The 22,676-nt window shown below is 38.5% G+C and overlaps 1 protein-coding gene across 1 annotated transcript in view; it reads left to right on the top strand.

Moving 5' to 3' along the window:
• ror1 (receptor tyrosine kinase-like orphan receptor 1) overlaps window positions 1–22,676 on the top strand; it is a 214,711-nt gene that overhangs the window by 143,969 nt on the left and 48,066 nt on the right. Inside the window, exons 2-4 of the mRNA XM_041791512.1 lie at window positions 3,063–3,125; window positions 13,995–14,285; window positions 14,539–14,572. Of these exons, the coding sequence (XP_041647446.1) occupies window positions 3,063–3,125; window positions 13,995–14,285; window positions 14,539–14,572 (388 nt within the window). The remainder of the gene's footprint in view (window positions 1–3,062; window positions 3,126–13,994; window positions 14,286–14,538; window positions 14,573–22,676) is intronic.

Here is a 22,676-nt window from a genome sequence, read left to right as displayed (position 1 = left end):
ACTTGGATAGCTCTGTGTTAGTGAAGCTGCAGCTTCCCCTTCTCTTCTGTCCTTTGTGAACTGTAAGAGCTCTGTATTTCTTCAGGTCCGCTCACCCAGAACACGGGGAGAATTTAGACTCACTTTTGGGCCAAGACTGGCTGCACAGAAGGTCATTTTTTTAGTCCCAAAACACAACTGAGAAGAGCTGAATCCTCTGTGTTTAAGCTTTAAAGAACTGTAACAGTCCTGAGCAGAACTCATAAAAGTTTGTGTCTGTTGTTCGGAACCTCCTGACTTCCTCACTAACAGGTGCAGAGGCCCAGAGCTGTGCTCATTATCACAGCTCATTTCACAAGCGCCAGCGCACAGTTGTTACCGTCCTGACACAGCACTCGTGAAACAACACATTATCACCCAATTAGTGTGACCCTGTGTGAGGCGCCTGGTGCTATTTGACTGCACACTCTCTCTCACACTGTCACTCTGCATCAAACACATGCATTGATAATGTTTACATCTTCTACATTCATGTGTAAAGTTTTATTACACTCCTGAATCAAGGCTAGCTTTGCAGATAAACTTGTCCATAGTGTCTCTGCTTGTGAATGTAGGATTCATGCCTGTAGTTGGCCAGCGGCCATGAGCTCATTCATCATGTTAAACTATCCCATTCTGCACTGATATACATGCATACACATGTTGCATCAGCCTGTAAAGCAGAGCTTGATGTAAGCATGGGATAGTGTTGTCAGCCATCCAAAGAATCAGCGGAGATAAAACTATTTCAGCTCCCATCCTTGTCATTCCTGCATGTTGAAGTCCAGCACAGGCCTTTTCATTTGTCAGGAATCAACTTCTGACCTGCGGCAGCGCACACTGAAGCCCATTTTTCTGCCTCTTCTCTCCTGTAATGAAAAGCAGAGGGCCGCTCTGTCGTCGGCTGGTAATAACGCAGCATTAGGTCCACATGGCGTGCTGATAGGCTCGCTGTTGTACATTCAGAACTTTGATCTACTCTTGCAGATGTACAGTGCTGTCACCTGTATTGTTGTGCAGTTAAGTTGTAAAAATGTCTCATGGTAGAGCTTGCTTTGGTATTTCTGCATTTTATTTTTTCACATTTATCCTTGCTTTGGCCCTTTTTTAAATTTTGAGGCATCCTCTTGTTACCAAAAGTCTTGGCAGGAGCAGTTTGTTTAAACTCCTGGCTTCTGTTCACACATGTTATCCCAAAGTGAAGCTTGTGGGCGTGTGAAGTATTAAGCTACAACAACAATCATGGATATTCCCCTATAGACTGTGCATAAATAGTTGACATAGCCTCTTGGTCTTGAAGAAAAGCTGATGCAAAAAGTGCCTTCAAACTGCATTCTCTCATGGCCAGAGAAACGGCTAAATAATAACATACAGCCAGATGCAAAATTGGCCCAACTCTTGTCATCAGTTCACAGTTTCCTTACGAGTTTATGGACTAAATATTAAACATAACATGATGCTAAGTTGATTAGTTATGGACCCATTTAGAAGAAAATTTTCAGTAACTCAGAATATAGTTAAAGGAGTTGCTGGCTCTGGCTGTCACTTCTCTACCATTGCAGTCTGTGGATCAAGATAACACAATGTTCATCCACACTGCCTTAAGAATATGATCACCTTTGATTAATTACACAAGTAAAAATGTTCTTTAAGAATTTCAAACTGCAGCAGAACGTCAAAAAAGCAATCCAAGACGCACGAAGAGATTAAATGCCTTTATTTTACATAGATAAATGTGTATAAAATAGCCTACTTGTTGCACTCTACAGCTCTGATGAAGACCTGAGTAGGTTGCAATCGTATAGGCTATATTTAAAAGTATTATATATATGTCATGTAAAATAAAGCATTTTAATTTTACGCTAAACGTATGGCGATATAGCCTTGAACTGCCTTTTTGTAGGGAAGTCACAGTTTGAAATTTTAGAGACTGAACCCCCAAGATCAAGTGAACTAAGCAAACTAGGTTTTGAATTGAATTTCCTCCTGATATCAAATGGATAGATATTTTAAAAAATAAATATATAGATTAGACTTAAATCTCAGTCATAATAGCACACTTAAAGTTTATTGCATGTTTTTGCATGTTTCCCCCCATGCATGCATGGCTTCTCCCCGGGTACTCTTGCACCAAGACATGCTCGGTAGGTTCACTGGTGACTCTAAATTAGACATGGGTGTGTGTGTGTGAGCTGGCCTGGTTTTCTGTCCCTATATGTCAGCCCTGCAATTGACTGGTGACCAGTCCAGGGTGTACCCCACCTCTCACCCAATGACAGCTGGGATTGGCTGCAGGCCCCCTGTGACCCCACGTGGGATAAGTGGTATTTACAGCTGATATGTCACATTTTGGCTCTTAATTAGCACAACAATGGTGGTTTGGGAGCTTGAAAACCAACACCTACCAGGGTGAACGGTCTCTATCATTGTGTTAGCTGGTAATTAGCAGTTCCCTTTAGACATATAGACTTTTTTGCATGTGTGCACTATGCTTTCCAGTCCTTAGCCATTAGCCATCTGCAGCAATGGTGGACATCCTGAGTTCTGTTCATGCTGCTCACCCATAGTCAGCATTTTTTTCATGTATTCTTTTATCATGGGGTCTGGAGTAGCAAACTGCCTGTTTTGTGTTCTCTTAATATTAGTGATATTAGTTCTTCTCATTACTTATGAATGTAGGTATACATACACCAACTGTATAAGATGACACCACAAATTTCCCCCACAGGACAACAAAAGTATTGTGAATTTTAAGCTGTTGAATAGTAGTAGTAGAAAATGCAACCATAGTAGTCTGTTGTCCTTTGGTTAAGCAATAATTTGCCCAAAGTTAAGTTGTCGGCTTCCCAACATCATGCAGCTTCTTCTTGTTTGGCGCTGGGAGCATGCACATATTTCAGGGTTTGGTTCACTATGACTGGCATCCTGTTGCATTCCTACTGTCTGAGTCTTTTAATATGAATGGTGCTTTGTCATTTTTTTCCTCCTCCTCTCTGAAAAATCAGAAACATGCTAATCATATTCTCCACTTCCTTTCTTTACAGGGTCCGGGTTTCCCCAAGACCCCAACGTGATATCTACGACATCCTGGAACGCCACTAATGATGGTAACTACACGTACATTAACACAAACACAAAGCAGGGCACAATTCGACCCATCCTTACTAACATCTTTCCAGCTACGCTGTGATTGCTATGAACTCATTCACAGATGGTACTCTGGACTGTTATCCCACATGTTTTGTTTAAAATTACAATGAGTTTAAATCCTCTTTAAATGTTCAGCTTTAGTAACCCAGACAACACCCATTGTCCCAGCATCAGCTGCTATTGAGGATAATTGATGGAATAAGTTACACATCGACCCACTCTAATTGTGAAAGTACAGCCACAGGTGCATCGCATTTCTTTAATTTCCACTGACCTAGATTTAGTTTGTTCTAAAGCAGCAGCTTCAAAATGCTGTCAGTATATCGTCTAAAACTTTGCTCGCTATATTGTTCATAGGAGTATCTCTCAGCTTGACTTTTATGGTGCCATCCTTCATCAACTACCTCAGTGTGTCTAGTCTTCAGACATACAATACCAGGGGAATTATCAAATCAAATTTTTGTTGCCTGGTATGCAGATCAGATTTTCTCATGAGACATGTGTACGTCTTTACAGCGCTAGTTCTGAGAGAATGAAGACCACGGTGACTGAGGAAGATAAGAAGTGCAAAAGAGAGAGTGACCGAGCATGGAGGTGGATAAAATGCAAAAATCTGAGTTTACATGCCTGCAGTTATTACTCATTACAGATTGCATAGTGAACAGTAGGCTGTATTGTTATTGTTATCATCAGTGTTTTATGTTTAGCATTAAGTCATCTAAGCCAGAGATTCCCCAACTTTTTCAGCCTGTGAATCCCAAAAACAGCGACAAAGATTGGGGACCCCACTGTCCCAGAGGGTGGCTAAAGCATATAGATACACTTAGACACAATTCTCATGTACTAACTCTGCTTTTATTGAGAATTAAATCTATTTTAAGAATTTTTTTCAACAAAAATGGACAAAATATTCCCCTTTCAATCAAACATCCCGTAACCCCGTGTCTTTCAAACCCCCCTGGGTATCCCAACACCCACTTTGAGAACCCCTGATCTAAGCCAAGATACGTGTCAGGATTTCATACAAATTAAGCAATAAATCCATTTTACCCTTAAAGGGTTTCCTTTTCTGATCACCATATTAATTTTATTAACCCATCTTAACCACCCAGCGATCCATATTTTCCACTTATCTAGGGCCGGTATGTGCAGCAGGCTAAGCTAGTCAACCTTCACACCCCTCTCCCCAGCAATGCTGCCCAGCTCCGCCTGGGAAATGTCAAGGTGTTCTCAGGCCAGATGGGATCTATAGGTACTCAATCTAGTTTTGGGTCTACCAAAACCAAAGATTAAGTAATTGCTCGTAATTTTGGTATAATTTTTGTGTGGATACTTAAGGGAATTTGCTTAGAAATGATCTAGTATTTTCGTGGAAATTTAGGGGGCATGTTTGAATATTTTTGAGTTCTATTGAAAGATTTGACGAAGTTATTTAGAATTTTTGGGGCATTTTCATTGGAATTTGAGGAATTTCTTAGTAGATTTTTGTAAATGGGATTGGGAATTTATGGGTAGAGGGTTGTTCTTTGAGAATTTCAGGGACTTTCATGGAATTTTCAGGGAATTGTTTGGATTTTTCTGTCATTTGCAGGAATTTGGGTGAATGCATTTGTAACTTTTTAAGAATTTGGTAAGACACGATAAAGGGAAACTTGCTTGTAAATTTTTGTAGGAATTTGCATGGCATTTTCAGGGACATTTTTATTTGAATTTTTAGGCTTTATAGGGAGGTTTTACTGGAAGATTTGAGGACTATGTAAAGAAATTTGGGGTTAAATTTTTCTGGAATACTTTAAAAATATGTTTAAGAATTTTGATAAGAATTTTCGGTAATTTCTTTTTAATGTTAGGGAATTTCTTTCAATTTTGGAATGAAAACAAATTCCTGTTCATAGAAAGGGCTAATGTTTTAACTTATCAGACTTTACTCAGCCCAAATAAGTGGAAGAACCTAAAAATGCTTTCCAGACAAAAGTTTGGATCTCAGGAGGTTATACCCAAAGCTCATGACCGTAGGTGAGGGTTCCTGGAGACAGGTATCTTCTGGCTCAGCTCCCTCTTCTGTCCATATGGTGTGTCAGGTTAGAAGCCAAGATCCCAGCAAAAACACCAACATAAATCTTCAAAGTGGGGTAACTGGTGTCTGATTTCACTTATTTAAACATTGAAACATGCATTACCCGTCGCCTAAGGCCACTAAAACATTGAGTACTGTGAGAAATATGGGCGTAAGAATGCTGAAAACATTGCCTATTTTCCTAACACTGGCTTAACGAAGCAGCAGAGGTTCTTGCCAATTAAACTGATGTGTTTTAGGTGATGATAGTCCAGCATATCCTGCTGGAAGAGCTTAAAACCACTGTCCTCCTTCCAGAATTCCAGGAATAACTCAGTCAAATCCGTCCCACTTTCTGTATATTGTATTAACACCGTTTCCCAGAGTTATCGGTCTGATCTGGCCCCCCTCTCTTCAGTTTCCCTCCAGCTTGGAAAGCAGACATCTGCCTTATCCCCCATGAAGATCCCTGCTTTGGAAGACCCTCAGCGTGCAACTTTCCGCAACTTGACCTTTATTTTTGCTCTCTGAGTTTGTTCAGCTCAACTTTTGCAAAGTCAAAGCTCCCACAACATCCGCCCTGCAGGAAAAAGACCTCAAGGACAGTGGTCATATCTGGACATGATTGAGTAGGTTATTCAGGGTTATGGTGACCAATCTGGGATGCTGAATGTGAAAGACTAATCATGAAAAAGTTACATATTGACACCTAAAGGCCTACAAGAGCTGCATGTGTGAGTGTCAGTTTGAGCTCAGCCCTATGACTAACATCTGTTTCTTATCTGATGGATGGAGGGTGATTGCAGCACTTGTTTTGTCTGCAGGCGGGGGGATGGTTTTGATTGTCCGGGTAGACAGCTTTCAGGTAGCATGGCTCTATCAGGGTGTATCAGTAGCAGGAAGTTATCGCGCTGAAAGAGGCTCATTATTGGACTGAAATCAGGGGTGATGATAGCTTGCTGAGCTCTTTTCCCTGAGGCTTTCATTCTCTTTGTTTCATTTTGTGTTTTTTGCTTCCTTTACTTCCTCTGTTACCCTGCTGGAGAGCGACCCAGCTTTAATGAAATTCACCTTTAGCGTAGCTGGCAATGCTACAGTCCATGCTCCTCAGTGTTTCCTCTGAATTTGTTTAGTTAGCTGTGCAGCTGCTCAGGTTTCTGCAGCCTGCACAGCTAGCACAGCTCTCCTCCTGCCTGTGTTATTGCATGTAGACCTTTAGGAGAAAATGAAAAGGTGTTGTGTAACAGAACCATGCATAGTTTGTGTGTATTGTGGTTGTGTGGGTGTGTGTGTTTATGTTTGTGTGCCTGCGTGTGAGTGTTTGATTGTACAGAAAAAAACCTCTGCAAGAAAATGCATGCTGATGACAGGGCACCGTTTAGTCGCCCGCCACATTAAAGGGACAGTCTGCGACGATGGTTTAAGTTTCACTGTAGTCCGGGTGCCAAGTACCACAACAGCCACCACCAGACAATCACAAACAGAGCGACTTTGTGACACACACGATGGCGGGACATCTTTCTCCTTGTCACCTCTCATCTCTTCTTCTCTTTTTCTCTCTTGATCTTTTCTTTTTCGCTCATTCGCTTCAGTTATTAGAATAGCTAATGAAGTGTACAGTGACAAGCTTCAAAAACATTTTCTTTCCAACTAGGAAATGGTGATAAAGTGACTGTGGATGAAACACACTTCTGTACTTTAAGAGAGGGTGTGTGCTTATTCCGTAAAAATAAAGTGCTTTCTGTTTTTATGAAATGCAGCAGACCTAACCGTACACATAAAGGTAGTGATGTGCAACTTACACATGCCACTTATAACAGTCCGTAAGCACAGACCCATCATACTGTTGTGATGATAGTTTGTAGGTCAGACAAACTAATAATGCTCATGAAAGTAGGTGTGCACACTCTCTCATGCCAAAAACATGTTGAAACATAAGTAATAACCAAAAGCCCTATAAGTGGGTGTCTTTATCCTTAGAGCTGTGCCAGTGGTGGGCAGTAAACCTGTTTAGTACTGTTTTCTGTACAATTTAGAATATAATGAATTTTTGCAACACTGGTTTAAATGCATGTGCTTTGTTGTAGTTCACACACAATGCATAAACAATGCCACCGCCCATATAAGGGAAGAAAGGGAAGAACTTTCTGGAGCCCAGTCAAACTGGAGGCCCACGGAGGTCAGCCAGGTCATGGTCAGTTGTAAAGTTAAGCTGTGATAACCATATATTATTCTTAACTTGAATGATGACCATGCTTTTCAACTCATCAAAACATTAATTCCATGTATTTATGCTGTAGTACAATATAGCCTTTTTTCAAAATTTAGCCCCCTTTTTTTTTTGTGTGTGTGTTAAACAGGATTACCTTTTTATTAGTAATGTTAACAATGTGGATGGGCACACTGAACTATTAGGGAAGTTATATCAGCACAACTGAATTTTTGTGATAAGAGACAAACATGGTCAAAAAAGGCAAGATTGTGTTAAAAAAATATTTAAAAAACGTAAAAATGGGTTAAAAGTGGCAAAAATGGGTGAAAAGTTACAAAAAATGGGAAAATGGGGTAAGGTGGCAAAAGAAGTGACAAAAATGTGTAAAAAGTGTCATAAAAACAATATGAAAAGGGGGAAAAGTGGCAAAATTTGTTAGAAGTTGTAGAAATTTGCAAAAAAGTGGACAAACTTACAAAAAGTGGCAAGAAATGGGCAGAAATTGGCAAAAATTAGCAAAAAGAAGCAAAAAATTGGTTAAATGCAGCAAGAAAAAAATTCAAAAATTGAGAAGATTTGGGCAAATGGTTTCTAATAGATGTTGCAGATATGGGAAAAAAAGACAAAAAGTAGTTTAAAAAAGTTACAAGAAATTGATGAAAAGGGCAAAAGCAAGCAAAAAGTAGCAAAAAGTTTAAAAGAAGTTGCAAAAATAGGCAAAAAGTTGCAACTATGGATGGAAAAAAGTAAAAAAGTCACAAAAATAGACATATATCAACAAAAAGATTAGAAGGAATTGCACCATGTGGCTCTAGTATGGAAAAATTTACAAAGATTTTGTAGAAATTGGCAAAAGTGACAAAAAGGCAAAAAAATGCAAATGTAGCAATATTGGCAAAAAAAATGTTTAAAAAGTGGTAAAAATGGATGAAAAAGGTCAACAATGGGATAAAAGTGTCAGAAGGGTGATTGTTACTCCTGAAAATACATTTAAACGTGTTATCTCTGTTGATTTTGTGATGCAACAGTATAATAGAAACTTTCTACAACACTGTATAGGGAAATAATGATATAAATTCTAGACTGTATGAGCAGCCCAAGCAATTAAATGCATTTATGTTGTTTCCACATTTGTAATTTATACATCCCAATTAATTCCATGGAAACAATCCAGTGTTACTCACTGGATGCTGCTGCTAGATAATACTCTGATTCATGAACTCCCTATGGTTATCTTTGTAGTGCACATTTTATACACTGAAAGTTTAAAAAGCTTGAAATAGTGTTATCAAAAGCCTGAAGATCAGTTTCTATATCAAAGTCTCACTTGCAGCAGAGCAGAAGCGCTGAATGGTCTAAAGCTGACAAATGCCAAACAGAATCAAACATGACTGAAACATTCAGTACCTCCTTATGATGAGCAGATTGTGACATTTAAATTAAAAACTAAACAACGAGGTCTTCCTGTAGGCAGTTGTGCAGGTATTAAGGTGCTTTAAGATGCTTAACATCCCTGCCTGAGAAATTTCTCAGTCAGTGTGGCCTTTACAAGTTTCTCTGTGAGCGCCCTCGAGGTGGCTCAGCCTCTAACATTCATATAAGTATGGCTAATTCTATTATGCCACTCTTACAGCTCTGAAATTGACCTAGAATGTAATCACTGATAAAAACTCATAGTAGCCTGATGCCAAATTGCCACTTTTTTGTCAACTGTTGTCACATTTCTGCAAAAGATGTACAATGCTTTGCTCAAGCTTTCCATGAACTTTACTCAGGTCAATCGGTGTCAGTTTTGTAGTAGAAAAATATATTTTGATGTATCCTTGATTTACAATGAATGTCCCTTTTTTCACACACATAGGCTTCAATTGGTTATAATGTCAAATAAGGTTTCAAAATCACAGCATAAATGAAAATGAAAGAATATTTGTTGTACATGACACAGCCTTAATGCCTGACTCTGAAGAAACAGTCTCCTCTTTGATACCAGCTCTCCAGTGTTTGTCTTGTGACATTTAAAGTTGTAATGAACATTAACAAAATAAGACCAGACCAAGTAAACGGAAAAATAAAGCTCCACGGATGAGTAAGTAAGCTGTGAGAAGAATCCAGAGACATTTCAGCAGTCAGTGTTTACTTTCATTCATTCTCTGCCAGGAGAGATTTCATCCGTCAGAGCAGACTGGTTATCATAATCATATCAGAGTTTGACCTGACTGTCATTTCTGCACAAATCAGCACAGATTTGATTGTTTATTATCAGATTAGTCTGGCAAATCTGTTTAGAAGCAACTCAAGGTACTGAGACACAGGGGCTGTGTTTTGCTTTAAATATTCACTACGCTCATTTTGCAAACGATGTAAATGGTGGGATTTGTTGAGATGAAGAAGACTTAAGTTCAGGCCATATGATCACCATGTTTTTGTTATTTTGTAGTTTCTTTATCTGGTTCCTCATATCTCATGTACGCATAATAATCCTACTGTGTCAAACCTTTAAAAGCAGCACCAGCTGACCACTACTTACAATAATAGATTTTTAGTTGTCTTTTTCTGACAATTTCCTGGTAGAAAAATGAGTAAACATCCACTTATGGAAGCTTCAACAAGCCTCTTGAGTCTGCCTCCTCCGCTACAATAACCTCCCTACCTATGCTTTATTACACTTACATGAACCCCCTCACACCTAGGTGAGATATGTTATATTTATGTCTGGATTTGTAGCACATACATGGGCAAGAAGTGGAGGAGTAAGAATGTGAGAAGAGGCAGGATAGAGTTAAGGAGGAGAATGTAAGTGTGGGAGTGAAGTATGCCATTGATAGTAGAGTGTGTACAAGGAAAGGAGGATGGATAAAAATGGTTTAGGAGGAGTGGTGGTGATGAGAGTTGTCTTCTATTCTCACACACTTGTTAGTACCACATGGTCGTGTTATACTTGAAGGTTTTATGGAGGCCAGTGTTAGTGATTGTGACTGATGACATTGTATTCACATGCATGTACTTTAATATGGAGTTGCCAATGTGCTTAACACCACTCCATCTGATGCTTAGCGTTGGACTTGATGTTGTGAGGCTTTCTTGCAGCTGCTCAGCTATGGAAATCCTGTCATGAAGCTCCTGCTGCACAGTTTTTGTGCTTACTTTAACGCCAGTGGAAGTTCAGAACTCCTCAGCAATGGAACCAGCAGAATGCTGGTGACTTTTACACACCATGCACCTTGACGCTGCTCTGTGATTTTACACGGTCTTCTACTTAGTGGCTGAGTTGCTGTTGTTCCTAAACACTTTAACTTTTCTAATAATATCACTTACAGTTGACTGGGATATCCAGCAGGGATGAAATTTCATAAACTGCCTTATTGCAGTTCTGGCATCCTACTACACTTAAATTCAATGAGCTCTTCAGAACGACCCATATTGTACCACAGATGTTTGAGACTGCATGGCTAGGTGCTTGCTTTATATACCTGTGGCAACAGGTCTGATTTAAACACCTGAATTCAATAATTAACAGGTGTGACCAAATACTTTAGTCCATATTATACTCATATTTAAGGCATATATATAATTAACACTGTTAATATGTATGGCAGATGCATCGGCCATAATAATTTAACCTTTAAAATTAAACCTGGCACCAAATTTAGTCATTATAGTAATAATCCTTTCAGTATCCACACAGCTCATGACAGCTGCTGTTTTTGTGTTGTTAGCATGCAGCGACCCATCTCTAAATCAGTCTTAAGTTGATCAATTTTCAGTGAAAACCAGAAAAGCAGACAGGTAATTTCAGAGTCATAGATGTTAAACTGTTTTTCCAGCCTGCAGCAACATAAACAGCTTCAGTGATTTGATAATACCCTCAGGTTTTTCTACAAGTCTTGTGATGGCGAGTGCTGATGCAATTTCAAGAGATGCTACTTTGTGCTACTGTTATCATCATCATCATCATCATCATCAAGTCCTTTTTTCTGATAACCACAGTAAAAGAATAACTTCAAATTCAATAACAAAATGACATTTTCTCTTATAACATTTAGCTTGCTTTGTTTTATGCGCGCTTTTTATTCAACACCCGGTTTCCATAGCTGACCTAACACCTAGTTTATTTTCCTCCAAGCAGTCTGATGGGCTTAATTCAAGGCAGACAACCTTTTAACTGACTTAACACAAACCCTATGTGACAGTAAAGCCCCCATCAGTGCTTGTAGTAACCAGCTTTATAGTTTACTGAAGTACTCTGAGATTCCTCATAAGTAGAAAACTAGGATAAATAGATATTGTTGGAGACATTACAGCAAAGAGAAGCTCTGAGATTGTCAGTACTAAGGCTGAATGGTTTTAGAAAAACATCTGATTGCATTTATTTTGACTCATCTTGCTATGAATTGCTGTACTGATGGGAATGATCATTTTGTGTCAAACATTTTTAGTAGGAAAAACATCTACAAAAATAAGAACAGCAGGAGAACCTGCAACGCTCTATAGGCAAGTGCTGATTGGTCACTTCCCATGACATATTATTGTATCTGCTAATTTGGGGTCAGTGACGGATGTCAACCTTCCTTTTATTTTTATTTCTATCCCACCGGAGGAATTAATCAGATACGTATTTTACTATATTAGTAGAAGATGCATCTGTATACTTTCACACTTCTTTGATTTCACCTCATACCTGAGGCCATCACAGAAGGCTTAAGTTTCCAGTTGCAAGAAAGAGACGGACACAACAATAATCTATCAAAAACATGAGTAAAGGAATCCCAGCAGTGATCTCTGAACAACATTCAGTATCTAAACTCACCTGACCACATTTAAAAACAAACAAACACATATAAACACTCTTCCCAATGGCATCATGGGAAAATTCCTTTCTACATATGCCAAGATTTGAATTCAACCAATCTTATCCACCATCACTGCCATGTCCTCAATGAACAGTTCAGCTACATCCGACTGTTGAAAGCTCCTTTTCACTAATCAAAAATACCCATAATGCACCACAGGGGACACCGATTAATTGGGTATTGTAGTGTTTTGTAGTTTTGAAATACAGGATAGAACTGAGCATAGATAACACAATCTGGTTTCGTTATGTTGATGAACTTAGGCAGATTGTCTTACATTAGGGAATTTTTTTTAGGAAAAAAATCACAATGTCTGTGTTTTTAACAAAATAAACTGACTTCTAAATTAGGTGTATTTATGTAAAGCAAGAAACTTGAATTTTTATTGTTGATTTCAAGATTTCAGTTTATTTTTTTTTTACCAGTTTTATATTTATTTCTAAGGTTTTATCTTGAAAATGAGCAGTAGTATTTCATTCCAATTCAAGCTCAGAAATTGTTTTAACTGAGACATATATTTGAGGACGTTCTTGTCCCAAACACTTGATGTTTAACATTTTTAGTGATCTAAACTGTTTACTATAGCCAGTTTTTAAAGTGTGCTTGTCAGTGAAGGTGGCGTACATCTTGTTCAGTGCTCAGAGAGAAAGAGACCCAATAATATTTGAGTTGTTTACAGTGAGAACTCATAGTCTACTTTTTCTAAAAAGAAAGTATCAAGAAGGGAATAGATAAAGAATTTAATCAATAAGAAGAATCAATAATTGCATCATTATCAATAAGATCTTGTCAGTTTCCATCCCTGTTCTTTGCCCTATAAAGGGTTAGTTTGAAACTAGAGTAACTGAACCTAAAACGGATAAACTTGAATGGCATGTCAATTATTGTAATGTGTGGCTGTCCCTGCATATGTAAGTGTTTACCTCTATTTTTACACCTCAGCCTCTCTATTCACTCACATTTCAGTCTGTCTGAGATTCCCCTGTTATGTGTTTTTCCTCTCTTGTTTGTTTTGGCTCGTTTGTGAAACCAAGAACATTTCTGCATACCTAAGATCGGCTTTTGGGGTCGAGAGAACTTTCCAGAGCTATTTCATGACTTTAACACCAATGTTTTTCCAGCACATTAAACTCTTAGGTGGCCCTCCGGATTGTTTTTTCCTGACCACCTTGAGGAAAAATGCGGTCCTGGAAATAAACATGGACTAATGTTTTTGTTCCAAACCCACTATTGTCACACAGCGGGGTCTGATTAGCTCATATCCACTCCTTCGAGGTTTCTTCTTATCTTTTCTGTTTGTAGAACCACAACAGAGGTGATATTGCCTAACAAGCGGATACACAGGCCAGGGGAAACCCTCTGGCATCCTGTAGCGGTGCTGAAAAGTGAAATTAGGTGTCACCACAGCCACAGCCGCAGAATAACTTGTTGAACCAGACTTTGAATAAGTGTGTCTGAGAACACTGAGCTGTTTTATAGCTATTTTTCTTTTTAAATGCATGCTTTTCTCTTCATATCTGGCGCTGATGTAGTACAGTAAGTGTTCTTTGATTTATGTCTTGGCCTTGTGCTATAAAATGCTTTCCACCTCCTTTTGTCTTTTTCTCTCTGACATTTCCTGTCTTTTGACCACTCTTTTAGATCCTTTTCTCCTGATTTACCCTTCTACCTCTCTCCTAACCTTCCCCATATGCCTCTTTGTCTTCAGGGTCCCTCTTCATTCGTCTTGAAGCTCCCATGAACAACATCACCACCTCCTTAGGCCACACAGCCGAGCTTTTCTGCCGTGTGTCCGGCAACCCGATTCCCACTGTGCGTTGGCTGAAAAACGACGCTCCGGTGGTGCAGGAGCCTCGGCGGGTCTCATACCGATCCACGCCTTACGGATCTCGCCTTCGCATCCGCAACCTGGACACCACGGACACCGGATACTTCCAGTGCGTGGCCACCAACAGCCAGGGAACTGTGTCCACAACGGGCGTGCTGTTTGTCAAATTTGGTAAGTGGGTTTAGAGCCCTGCATTTAAAAATCATACTGGCATGCAGATGTTGAAGGAGGCTCTAATCCGTTTGCTATTACAAACAATTACATTATTACCTATTCATGTCCTCCTGCAAGAGATCTGGCTCTTTTTAGCAACACTTTTTAGCTCGGCCGATTTTTTGCTTGTGTCTGGCAGCTTCTGCAAAGGAAAATCTGGGAGCAATATTGTTTATCCTGTTGTAAAAAATCCCCTTGTCTTCATTTCCAGATCCACTCCCTACACCTCTGCCAGGACGGCCAACGTGAGTTTTCTCTCTTCATTTATTTTCCCTCTCTCCATCTGTTTGGGCCACTCTTATTAAAATGCAACTCTGCAGCATCGCATTTCATAAATTCTTGTCATTTAACAACGCAGATAGAGTTCTGCAAAGATGTTTGCATGCTCTTCTGAGTTGTTACTTCTGTTTTTGTTGCCGTTTGTTCAGTGCAATGTTCCATTTTGTATATTTGTTAAAAAGGACCACACAAATAAGAGAAAAGTAATACTATTTTAGATTTCATGATTACTGATGGTCATTTCTAGACCTGTGTGCTTTGTGAGAATAATGAAAGCAAATTTCCCAATAAAGAAAAGTTCAAATAAGCTTAAAAGAAGAAATAATTCAGTAATAGTATGAAGAAGATAAAAAGAACGCAAGTAAAATCCTTTCCACACAATGTCCTTCAATATTGTTTATAAGTGGAAAATGCAGTGTTATTGAATCCTGTACCTTTGGTAGTGATTTATGCCTGCATACAGAGCTGACCAAGAATGCATACGGCAGCATTTTCATTGAGTAATAACTCACATTATTACAAGACTTGGTCTGTAATTTTCCATTTTATTGATGCAGGTCTAACCCTGACAAAATGAAATTTTTATAAGAGCCTTTAAATCCCAAATCTTAGGTGTTCTATGCTGCCATTTCTGACCTAACGTCACAGCCCACATGGTTCACATTTGAATGAAGGCTCTGCAGGCTCAGCTTACAGTTTCAGTTTTACTCTGGACCTTGGTGAAGAATCAGGAGAACACATTTATTAATCACATACTGAGACCGTTTACCATAATTACACAGTGGCCATTTTTCAGTGATGTCTAACACCTGTTTTACACTGCAATGGATGTCTGCTCCAGTACACATCATCTCTGCTCTTTCTTCAGAAGTTTTACCTCAATAAATCTCCGTACAAGTGACTTTATTTGTTGTATAGCTGAACAGAATAAAAGCGTTCTGTACTGACAAGGGGACTGACTTCAGAATACTAGTTTATCATCCTTCGTATGAAACAGTTCTCCCTAAAGAGCCTCAAAAAGGAGAATTTACAAGAAAAGATAAACAATGTAGAATCATATACACATAAAAGGCACAAAACAGGTCCCTTAACTCTACGAAGGCTCAGTAAGCCTCCAGCTGTTGTAAAATTTTACTAAGGTAACCCCCCATCCCCAGATGGGAGGGTAACTTGTTCAATTCCACAGAACTGCAGTGATGTAATACGAAGGTATGCATCATTAAAATGCACAGCCACAGGATAGACTCTGTTGTTGTGTCCTATTGTGCTTTTATGTTCAGTGATCCTTTGTTTTAAATTTGTTGTTGTTTGAAAACCACAAACTGGAGGTGTAGTCTTAATGTGCTGATCTTGCCTGTGACATATTCTAACAATGTGGAAACAGAAAGCTTCATCAGTAGTTGAAATTCAGAGAACAACTTGATAAAAGCAGTGCATCTGAGCTTGTGACCTTCACCAAGGTCATCAAGAAACAGACTGCAGACATATTCCACTGATGTGAACATGCAGATCTGCAAAAAGAAACTGGCAAAAAAAATGTGGGCCTTCTATTCTCTAGATCCTTCATGCATTAGATGTGCGTACCAGGTGTGTGATGTGTGCTGTTAATGCAGACAGTCTGAAATAAACTAAATCCATGTCACAGCCAAGACATGCATTTCATGTGCCTAGTTTGAAATGATAGGAAAATGAAAATTCGTTAAGTTGCATTGCTGTTTGAAGGTTTGCTAATCTAATAACTGACAAAATAAATACATTGCATCTCATTTATTTTGAACTTAAAAAAAAGGATAATGCATGAAAATGAAAGATGTTACTCATCACAGACTCATTCAATGCACTGATAGCCCCCTTCAAGGAAATCCAGTTTTGCATAAAGTATATGTATTCTTGTCAATTACAAACGTAAGAGTTTTATTTAATTAAAACTGGCATTAATAGGGTTAAATTACAAAAACAAAACCAGTGTTTGATATGCATGATCAGGTCTGATCTAGATTTTAAAACACATGCAAACAAATAGGAAATATATTAATATGCGGTATCTTTATTTTAAATTTATTTTTAAAAAGCACAAAAAAGTCAAAGTTGTTACTCATCACTGACATATTTAATGCTGTTATAAGCTCCTTCAGAAAAGTCCAATTTGCTTCTTGAATTAAATTTTTTTGTGATTGAAAATAAATCCTTATTGGCTATTCATGATCTTGACATAAAACAAATGCAAAGAAGTAATAAAATAATATAAATATGCAATATTTTCATTGCTTTAATGTATGGTTTCCTTTTTTTGTCACAAACACCCTCAGTGTGGTAATTAAAAAAATATCTCAGTTAGAAAAAAGCACAAAAAAATCCAAGATATTTATTGTCGTGGACATATTTAATGTTGTAATGAGCCTCTTAAAGAAAATTCAAATTTCAGGAAGAATATACAATTTTTTGTACTCTTGCATTATAAACATCAGAGCTTTATGCACTTAAATGGCATTTAAAGTGTTAAATTTGAGAAAAATAATCTGTATTTGATTTTCATGATCAGTTATGACCTTGGTTTAAAATTAATGCAAAAAAAAAATGGGAGAAAATATTCATGTGCTGTTTTTTTTATTGCTATTATGTATGGTGTCCATTTTTGGTCACAAATCTCCTCAGTGTAGCAACTTTTAAGGCATCTAAAGGCTAATGCTGCTTAATACGAGTGAATATTTTAAAACTGGAGAGACATGAGGCACTTTTATTCAAGGTAGAACCACAAACTGTATAAAACATGGATGCAGTCATCATGACTTCACTCGTTAGTGAAAAGCCGTTGTGAAGCTCAGTGATGGTGGCTGCCATATTGAGTAATGTGTCATTGCTAAACTTTTTCATTATGTAAGTACCTTCCTTAAATAATAGTGCCTTTTAACAACACAGAAGTGACTCACATCTGTGTTTTCTGTTTCTCTGAACAAACTTTTTCTAGTCAGCCATGAGTGTAGAGCTGAAATAGCCACACTCCTGATCTCTCCATCTCACCATAGACATGCAGATGAAATTAAGTCAGGTTTTAAGAGCAGCCTATTAACAAAGTCTGAACAAGTATCAAAGACTCAACTCCATTTTCATGTTCCTGGCAGCAGCGTTGCTGTTGGCCAAATTGAAATTTATTTAGGGTCTGGCATGCTTCCTTTGCTTTGTTTTGACATCTCCACAGTGTTATTGGATCAACTCATAAGAACTTTCTCAGTTTGTTTGATTCTCTTTGGATCACAGGGGTTAAGCTGGATGATTTTCCCCAAATGACATTACAGCAGGGCTCAATGCCATGTTCCTGCTGTGCTCTGTGAATCAAAACTGCTGGCACACAGCGGATATCAGACACTTACTTAATCCACTCGCCCTCTCAGACGACGGCACGCACGGCCGCACACACAAATGAAGGCATCTGCATGCATCTCTTCAAACATCTGTTTCTGCCACTCCTCTGTTTACATGTTTATGATTTCTCCTGCACAACTAAGCTAACGTTTGTTTTATAGATGAGACGGCTGGCTGGGGAAATAGAATCATGACATGGCTTCAAAACATATCAATGTCAAAAGACTGGAAAGAAAACTAATGTGGAAAAATAAACACAAGTTAAAAATAAGAGGATGTGATTTTAGCTAAATGATGTGTTGATTTAAGTGATTATCAGGTTGGTAGACTGGCAGGATTTTGCATGCAACATCTCAAAACAGAGGAAGGATTTTAGTCTGAAGATCTGAATTTATGAGGTAAAGCTGTGGGTGGGATATGAGACCCTGGGTAAAGACATGCTAAAGGGTCTCCAGCCCCCCTTAACCCTTCAACAGCTGCATCATTTGTAGGTTATAAGGTCATTTATTTCCAGTTATTATGTTGGTCCTTGTAGTCTTTTAGTATTTTGAAAAATCTTTTACTAGTTTGTCAGTGTCCCTGAAATAATGGTGTTTTCTAACAGTTAGTTTGAGTCTCTTTGTTTTGTCTGTTGTTCTAGATGTTTTCTGTGTCTTGACGTCTTCCTTTGTGTCTTTTTTTTCTGTTTGTGTGCAGTCATCTTTAGTTTTTGGTTTTGTTTAGTATCTCAGGTAGTTTTTAATGCCCCTTCATGTTTGTTTTGCATATTATTTTTGTGTCTTCTTGAGATTGTTCTGCGGCTATTTCTATGTCATATGTCAATATGTCATTAAATTTTTCAATTATTTAGCGTGTTTTTTGTCACTTAGAGGCAGATTTGTGCACATTGTTATGTGCTTTTTATTTTTATTAAGTATTTGCCAATGTTGTGTGTCTCTGTTGTAGTTTTATGTCTTTTTACTGCTGTTGTTTTTCCTCTTTATTTAAAATTTTCTGCAGTTTTTTCTCTTTGAGGTAATTTAGTGTCTTTCTGTTGTTTTTCACACCTCTTAGGCCTTTATACAATTTGAGGCTGTTTTGTGTATTCTGTGGTTTGTTTTTAAATGCTCTAGTGTTAATTTTGTGGACTAAAACTCTGACTAAAAATATTTGATTACAGGATTACAGGGTTGTATTCATGCTGCAGAAGCTACTTACCTTATTATGGCTTTTACAGCAAAATCTACTGCTCCTTTACCACCACTGAGAACAGCATACACCAGATGTTCTTAGATGTTCCTGCGTCTGTGTACAGTACAAAAGCTTTATACGCATGCTCTGTAATCTTCTCTATTTTTGGTGCATTTCAGCACCACTTACGGTCTTGGCATATATTCTATAGTGTTTTCAGTGGTTCTGTGCTTATGCGGTCATTTCCTGAAACGATCCTGTGTTTACGGAAAATATTTCAAAACGACGCGGAAATATATCGTTTTCGTCTCTGTGTGGACAAGGCCTCAAAAAAGAGCAGAAGGGTTCAACAGCATTGTCTCCTAGTTCCTGAGAGTTTTCTTTATGTCCTGACCTGCAGACTAACTTTCAGTTTACAACACTAAATACAAGTTGCATGCTGTCTGGCCTGCATTTAAGCTCAGATATCACAGAATGCGGGCTGGAACCAGTATGTCATTTTAATTGCTATTGCAGTAAGATAGGTCACAAACATAAATCTGAAGTTATTTTGTCTGTAAAAAATAACATATGACTATAGATAGGAGCAAGCAGGTTGGCTCTGAGACAGTTGTTAATTCCATACTTGTCTGTGTATTTTTACAGTCATTTAAGTCTCTGTGTTGCTCTTTTATGTCATTGTGGTCATGAGTGTAAGAAAGAACATGTGTAAGACTCTGGATTAGGAGCTTGCAGACCTCTTTGGCCTGGTCATCCTTAGTCCAGTCAACATTTTTTCCACTGGTACAGCTATTACATGCTGGACACCATGTTAAACTCTGCACATGCCTTTGAATTAAGTCCTGGTTGTGTTTTCCTTCCTGCCAACTTGAGGAGGAAAGTGTTGCAGTCAACCGGAGAGCCTCATGCAATCTTGAGTCACATTACAGTCATTACAGCCCTCATTTAAATAGACAGGGGCCTCTTTTGACAGCAGTGGGCTGCGGTGGTGGTGGGCCGATCGTCGCTGCTACTCATCATTAGTACCATAGACTGCTTATTAGCTGTAAAGTCAGGTGGCAGGCCATCAAGAAGACAAGGTCAACTAATGATGACACGTGATGACCTGCAGCCGCTTACCTCACGCTGCAGTTGTTCAAACGTCTAAACATCAGCTGCTCCGCTCAAACACATCTGCTTCTGTGGCTCGTAGTTTAGGTCAAACATCTTCATTTGCATTTTCCACTAGGACTTCTTATGTTTTCACCTTCCATAATCTCTGTATTCAGCTGAGAGCCTAGGTTGTTTCCATTTTCTAAGCCACAAATATTACAAATCTGAAGGAAAATTTCTCGCCACCCACCTTGTTGAACCTGAACATGACATGAACTTCACGTCTCCAGTGTTGTCTTTGTCTCGGTCTGTGCTCTCATTTCCTTCCCCTCTACATTTGAATTTATGCTCCGTGGTGTTTTTGGCAGAGTACTTCAGAGTTTTAGAGAGAAGCAGCCAGATTAAACCATCAAATAGTGTCAGAAAGTCTAATTCTTTAGATCTAGAATCATTTGAGAAGCTTCTAAAGATGGAGAGACAATCTATCAATCTTTCACACTGGTCACCTTTAAACACAGGGGGCTGGGGCCAGTTACAACTGTTACTGGGTGAGAGGCAGGGTGCACCCTGGACTGGTCACCTTTCAGTCATAGGGCTGACATACAGAGACAAACATTCATGCTTACACTCACATCTACGGGCAAAGTAGAATCACCAACAGTTGTTAATACAACTAGCATATTCTCTGTCTACTTTTTATTCCCTCCCCCCTTTAGTCCAAATGTACTTTCTCTCAGATGGAAACCTTTAGCAGAACCAAACTTCTGTAGTCAGCCATCTGCTGGAGAGGGATCTGTCTGCAGACCATTCATCAGAGACGCTGTATGTCTCAGAAAGAAAGTACCAGAATTTGCTGGTACAACATATTTCCAGTTTTAACATTTTTTATATTCCACTTTTTTCATAAACAATGTCTAGCAGTTAAATTCATGTATTAACAACATTGCACACCAAGTAACATGTCATAAATAAAATAGAGGAAAAAGGTCAGAGGTTTAATCCAGGATTAAATCAAGTATAGACCCATTTTAGAAGTAGCTGCACGAGCGGTGCCTCACTTTAGCTTTGTAAGCTCTAGCTAAAACTAACATAGATAAGCTAGCTACATTAGCAACATGCGCTTTAGTAAACGCAGCTAAACTAGCTACATAGATAATGTAGATATGTAGCTTACGTAGCTGCTTTGTGGGCTTAGCTTCATCTAGGTTATCTGTTTAGCTCTATTAGCTATGTAACTAAGTTAACTTCAGCTAAGTTAGCTATGTTAACTCAACTTTATTAAACATTTTGTAATCAGGTTTTGCAGGTCAGGCTGTAAACCTTTTACTTTTGGTGTCCTAACCGTCACCTAAAAGGTCACATACAGTGCTTATCAAATTTATTAGACCACCACCCAAAGTAAGGTTTATGCCAGAGCTGCCCTAAATTAACAGCACTGGTAAAAATGGGTAAAACCAAAATCATGTTTTATGTTTCTGCAATGGTTAATACACCAATATGTAGAAGCTCTTTAACCCAAATGATATTTTTTATGCTAGAGTATAATTATTATTACTATCCATGATTTTTCAAATTTACTGATTTACAAAAACCCTAAAAAAATAGTAAAGCACATTCATATTTTTTGATTAATATGTCAAATTATAGTTATTTACTTGCATTCCTGAACAGAAAAATGAGTTTTAGTGGTTGAATGTTATGCTTGATTCATTTTTGACTTCTCAGAGAATTCCTGTAAGCCCGCTCAAATTTGGGTATAAAATGGTGAATTCCATTGAAATTCCTCATTGCTGTTCAAAATGGTAAAATGTGGAGAGCTCACGGAAAATGAAAGAGTCCGCAATAAAGCACTTCATGATGCTGGATGGGCTCTGAGACAGGTGGTCTAATAAATTTGTTAAGCACTGTATAATGCAAAATGCACTTTTTCAGGCTTTTCTAGCAAAAATATGTGCCCCTGAACTGTCCAAACCCCCCTCAAAAACCGGAATCCCCTCTTAACTGGCAGCTAAGAGGAGGATCAGGAAAGCTACATCCAGTAAGCCACTCCTGAGAGGGGCGGGGTCAGACAGCTCATTAACATTTAAAGCCACAGACTCAGAAACAGCTTGTTCTGAGCAGGGCTGAAACAGAGGGGGTTTTGGACATGCAAGGATCCAATACTGGAGTGTTTTTCAGCAACAAACTTCACAGGCATGTTTTGGGGACCTCTGAGACCAAAATAAACTTGTCTTAAAAGGGGTAAATATGTGACCTTTAAACCTTAACTCAGCCCTAAACAGAAGTTTAATCCAATTTCATTTTAAAATTTGTAGCATGTATTTTTGCAAGTTCTAGAGATGACCAATCTGCAACCAGACTGTGTTGATCTGTTGAGATTAGTGATGCCTGATATTACTGGCTGGATATCTTTATTGTCAGTTCATTGTTAGAAAAGATAAAAAA

This window comes from Cheilinus undulatus, linkage group 7 (assembly GCF_018320785.1).
Source record: "Cheilinus undulatus linkage group 7, ASM1832078v1, whole genome shotgun sequence".
Classification (NCBI taxonomy): domain Eukaryota; kingdom Metazoa; phylum Chordata; class Actinopteri; order Labriformes; family Labridae; genus Cheilinus; species Cheilinus undulatus.
This window is presented reverse-complemented; position numbering and strand designations above follow the sequence as displayed.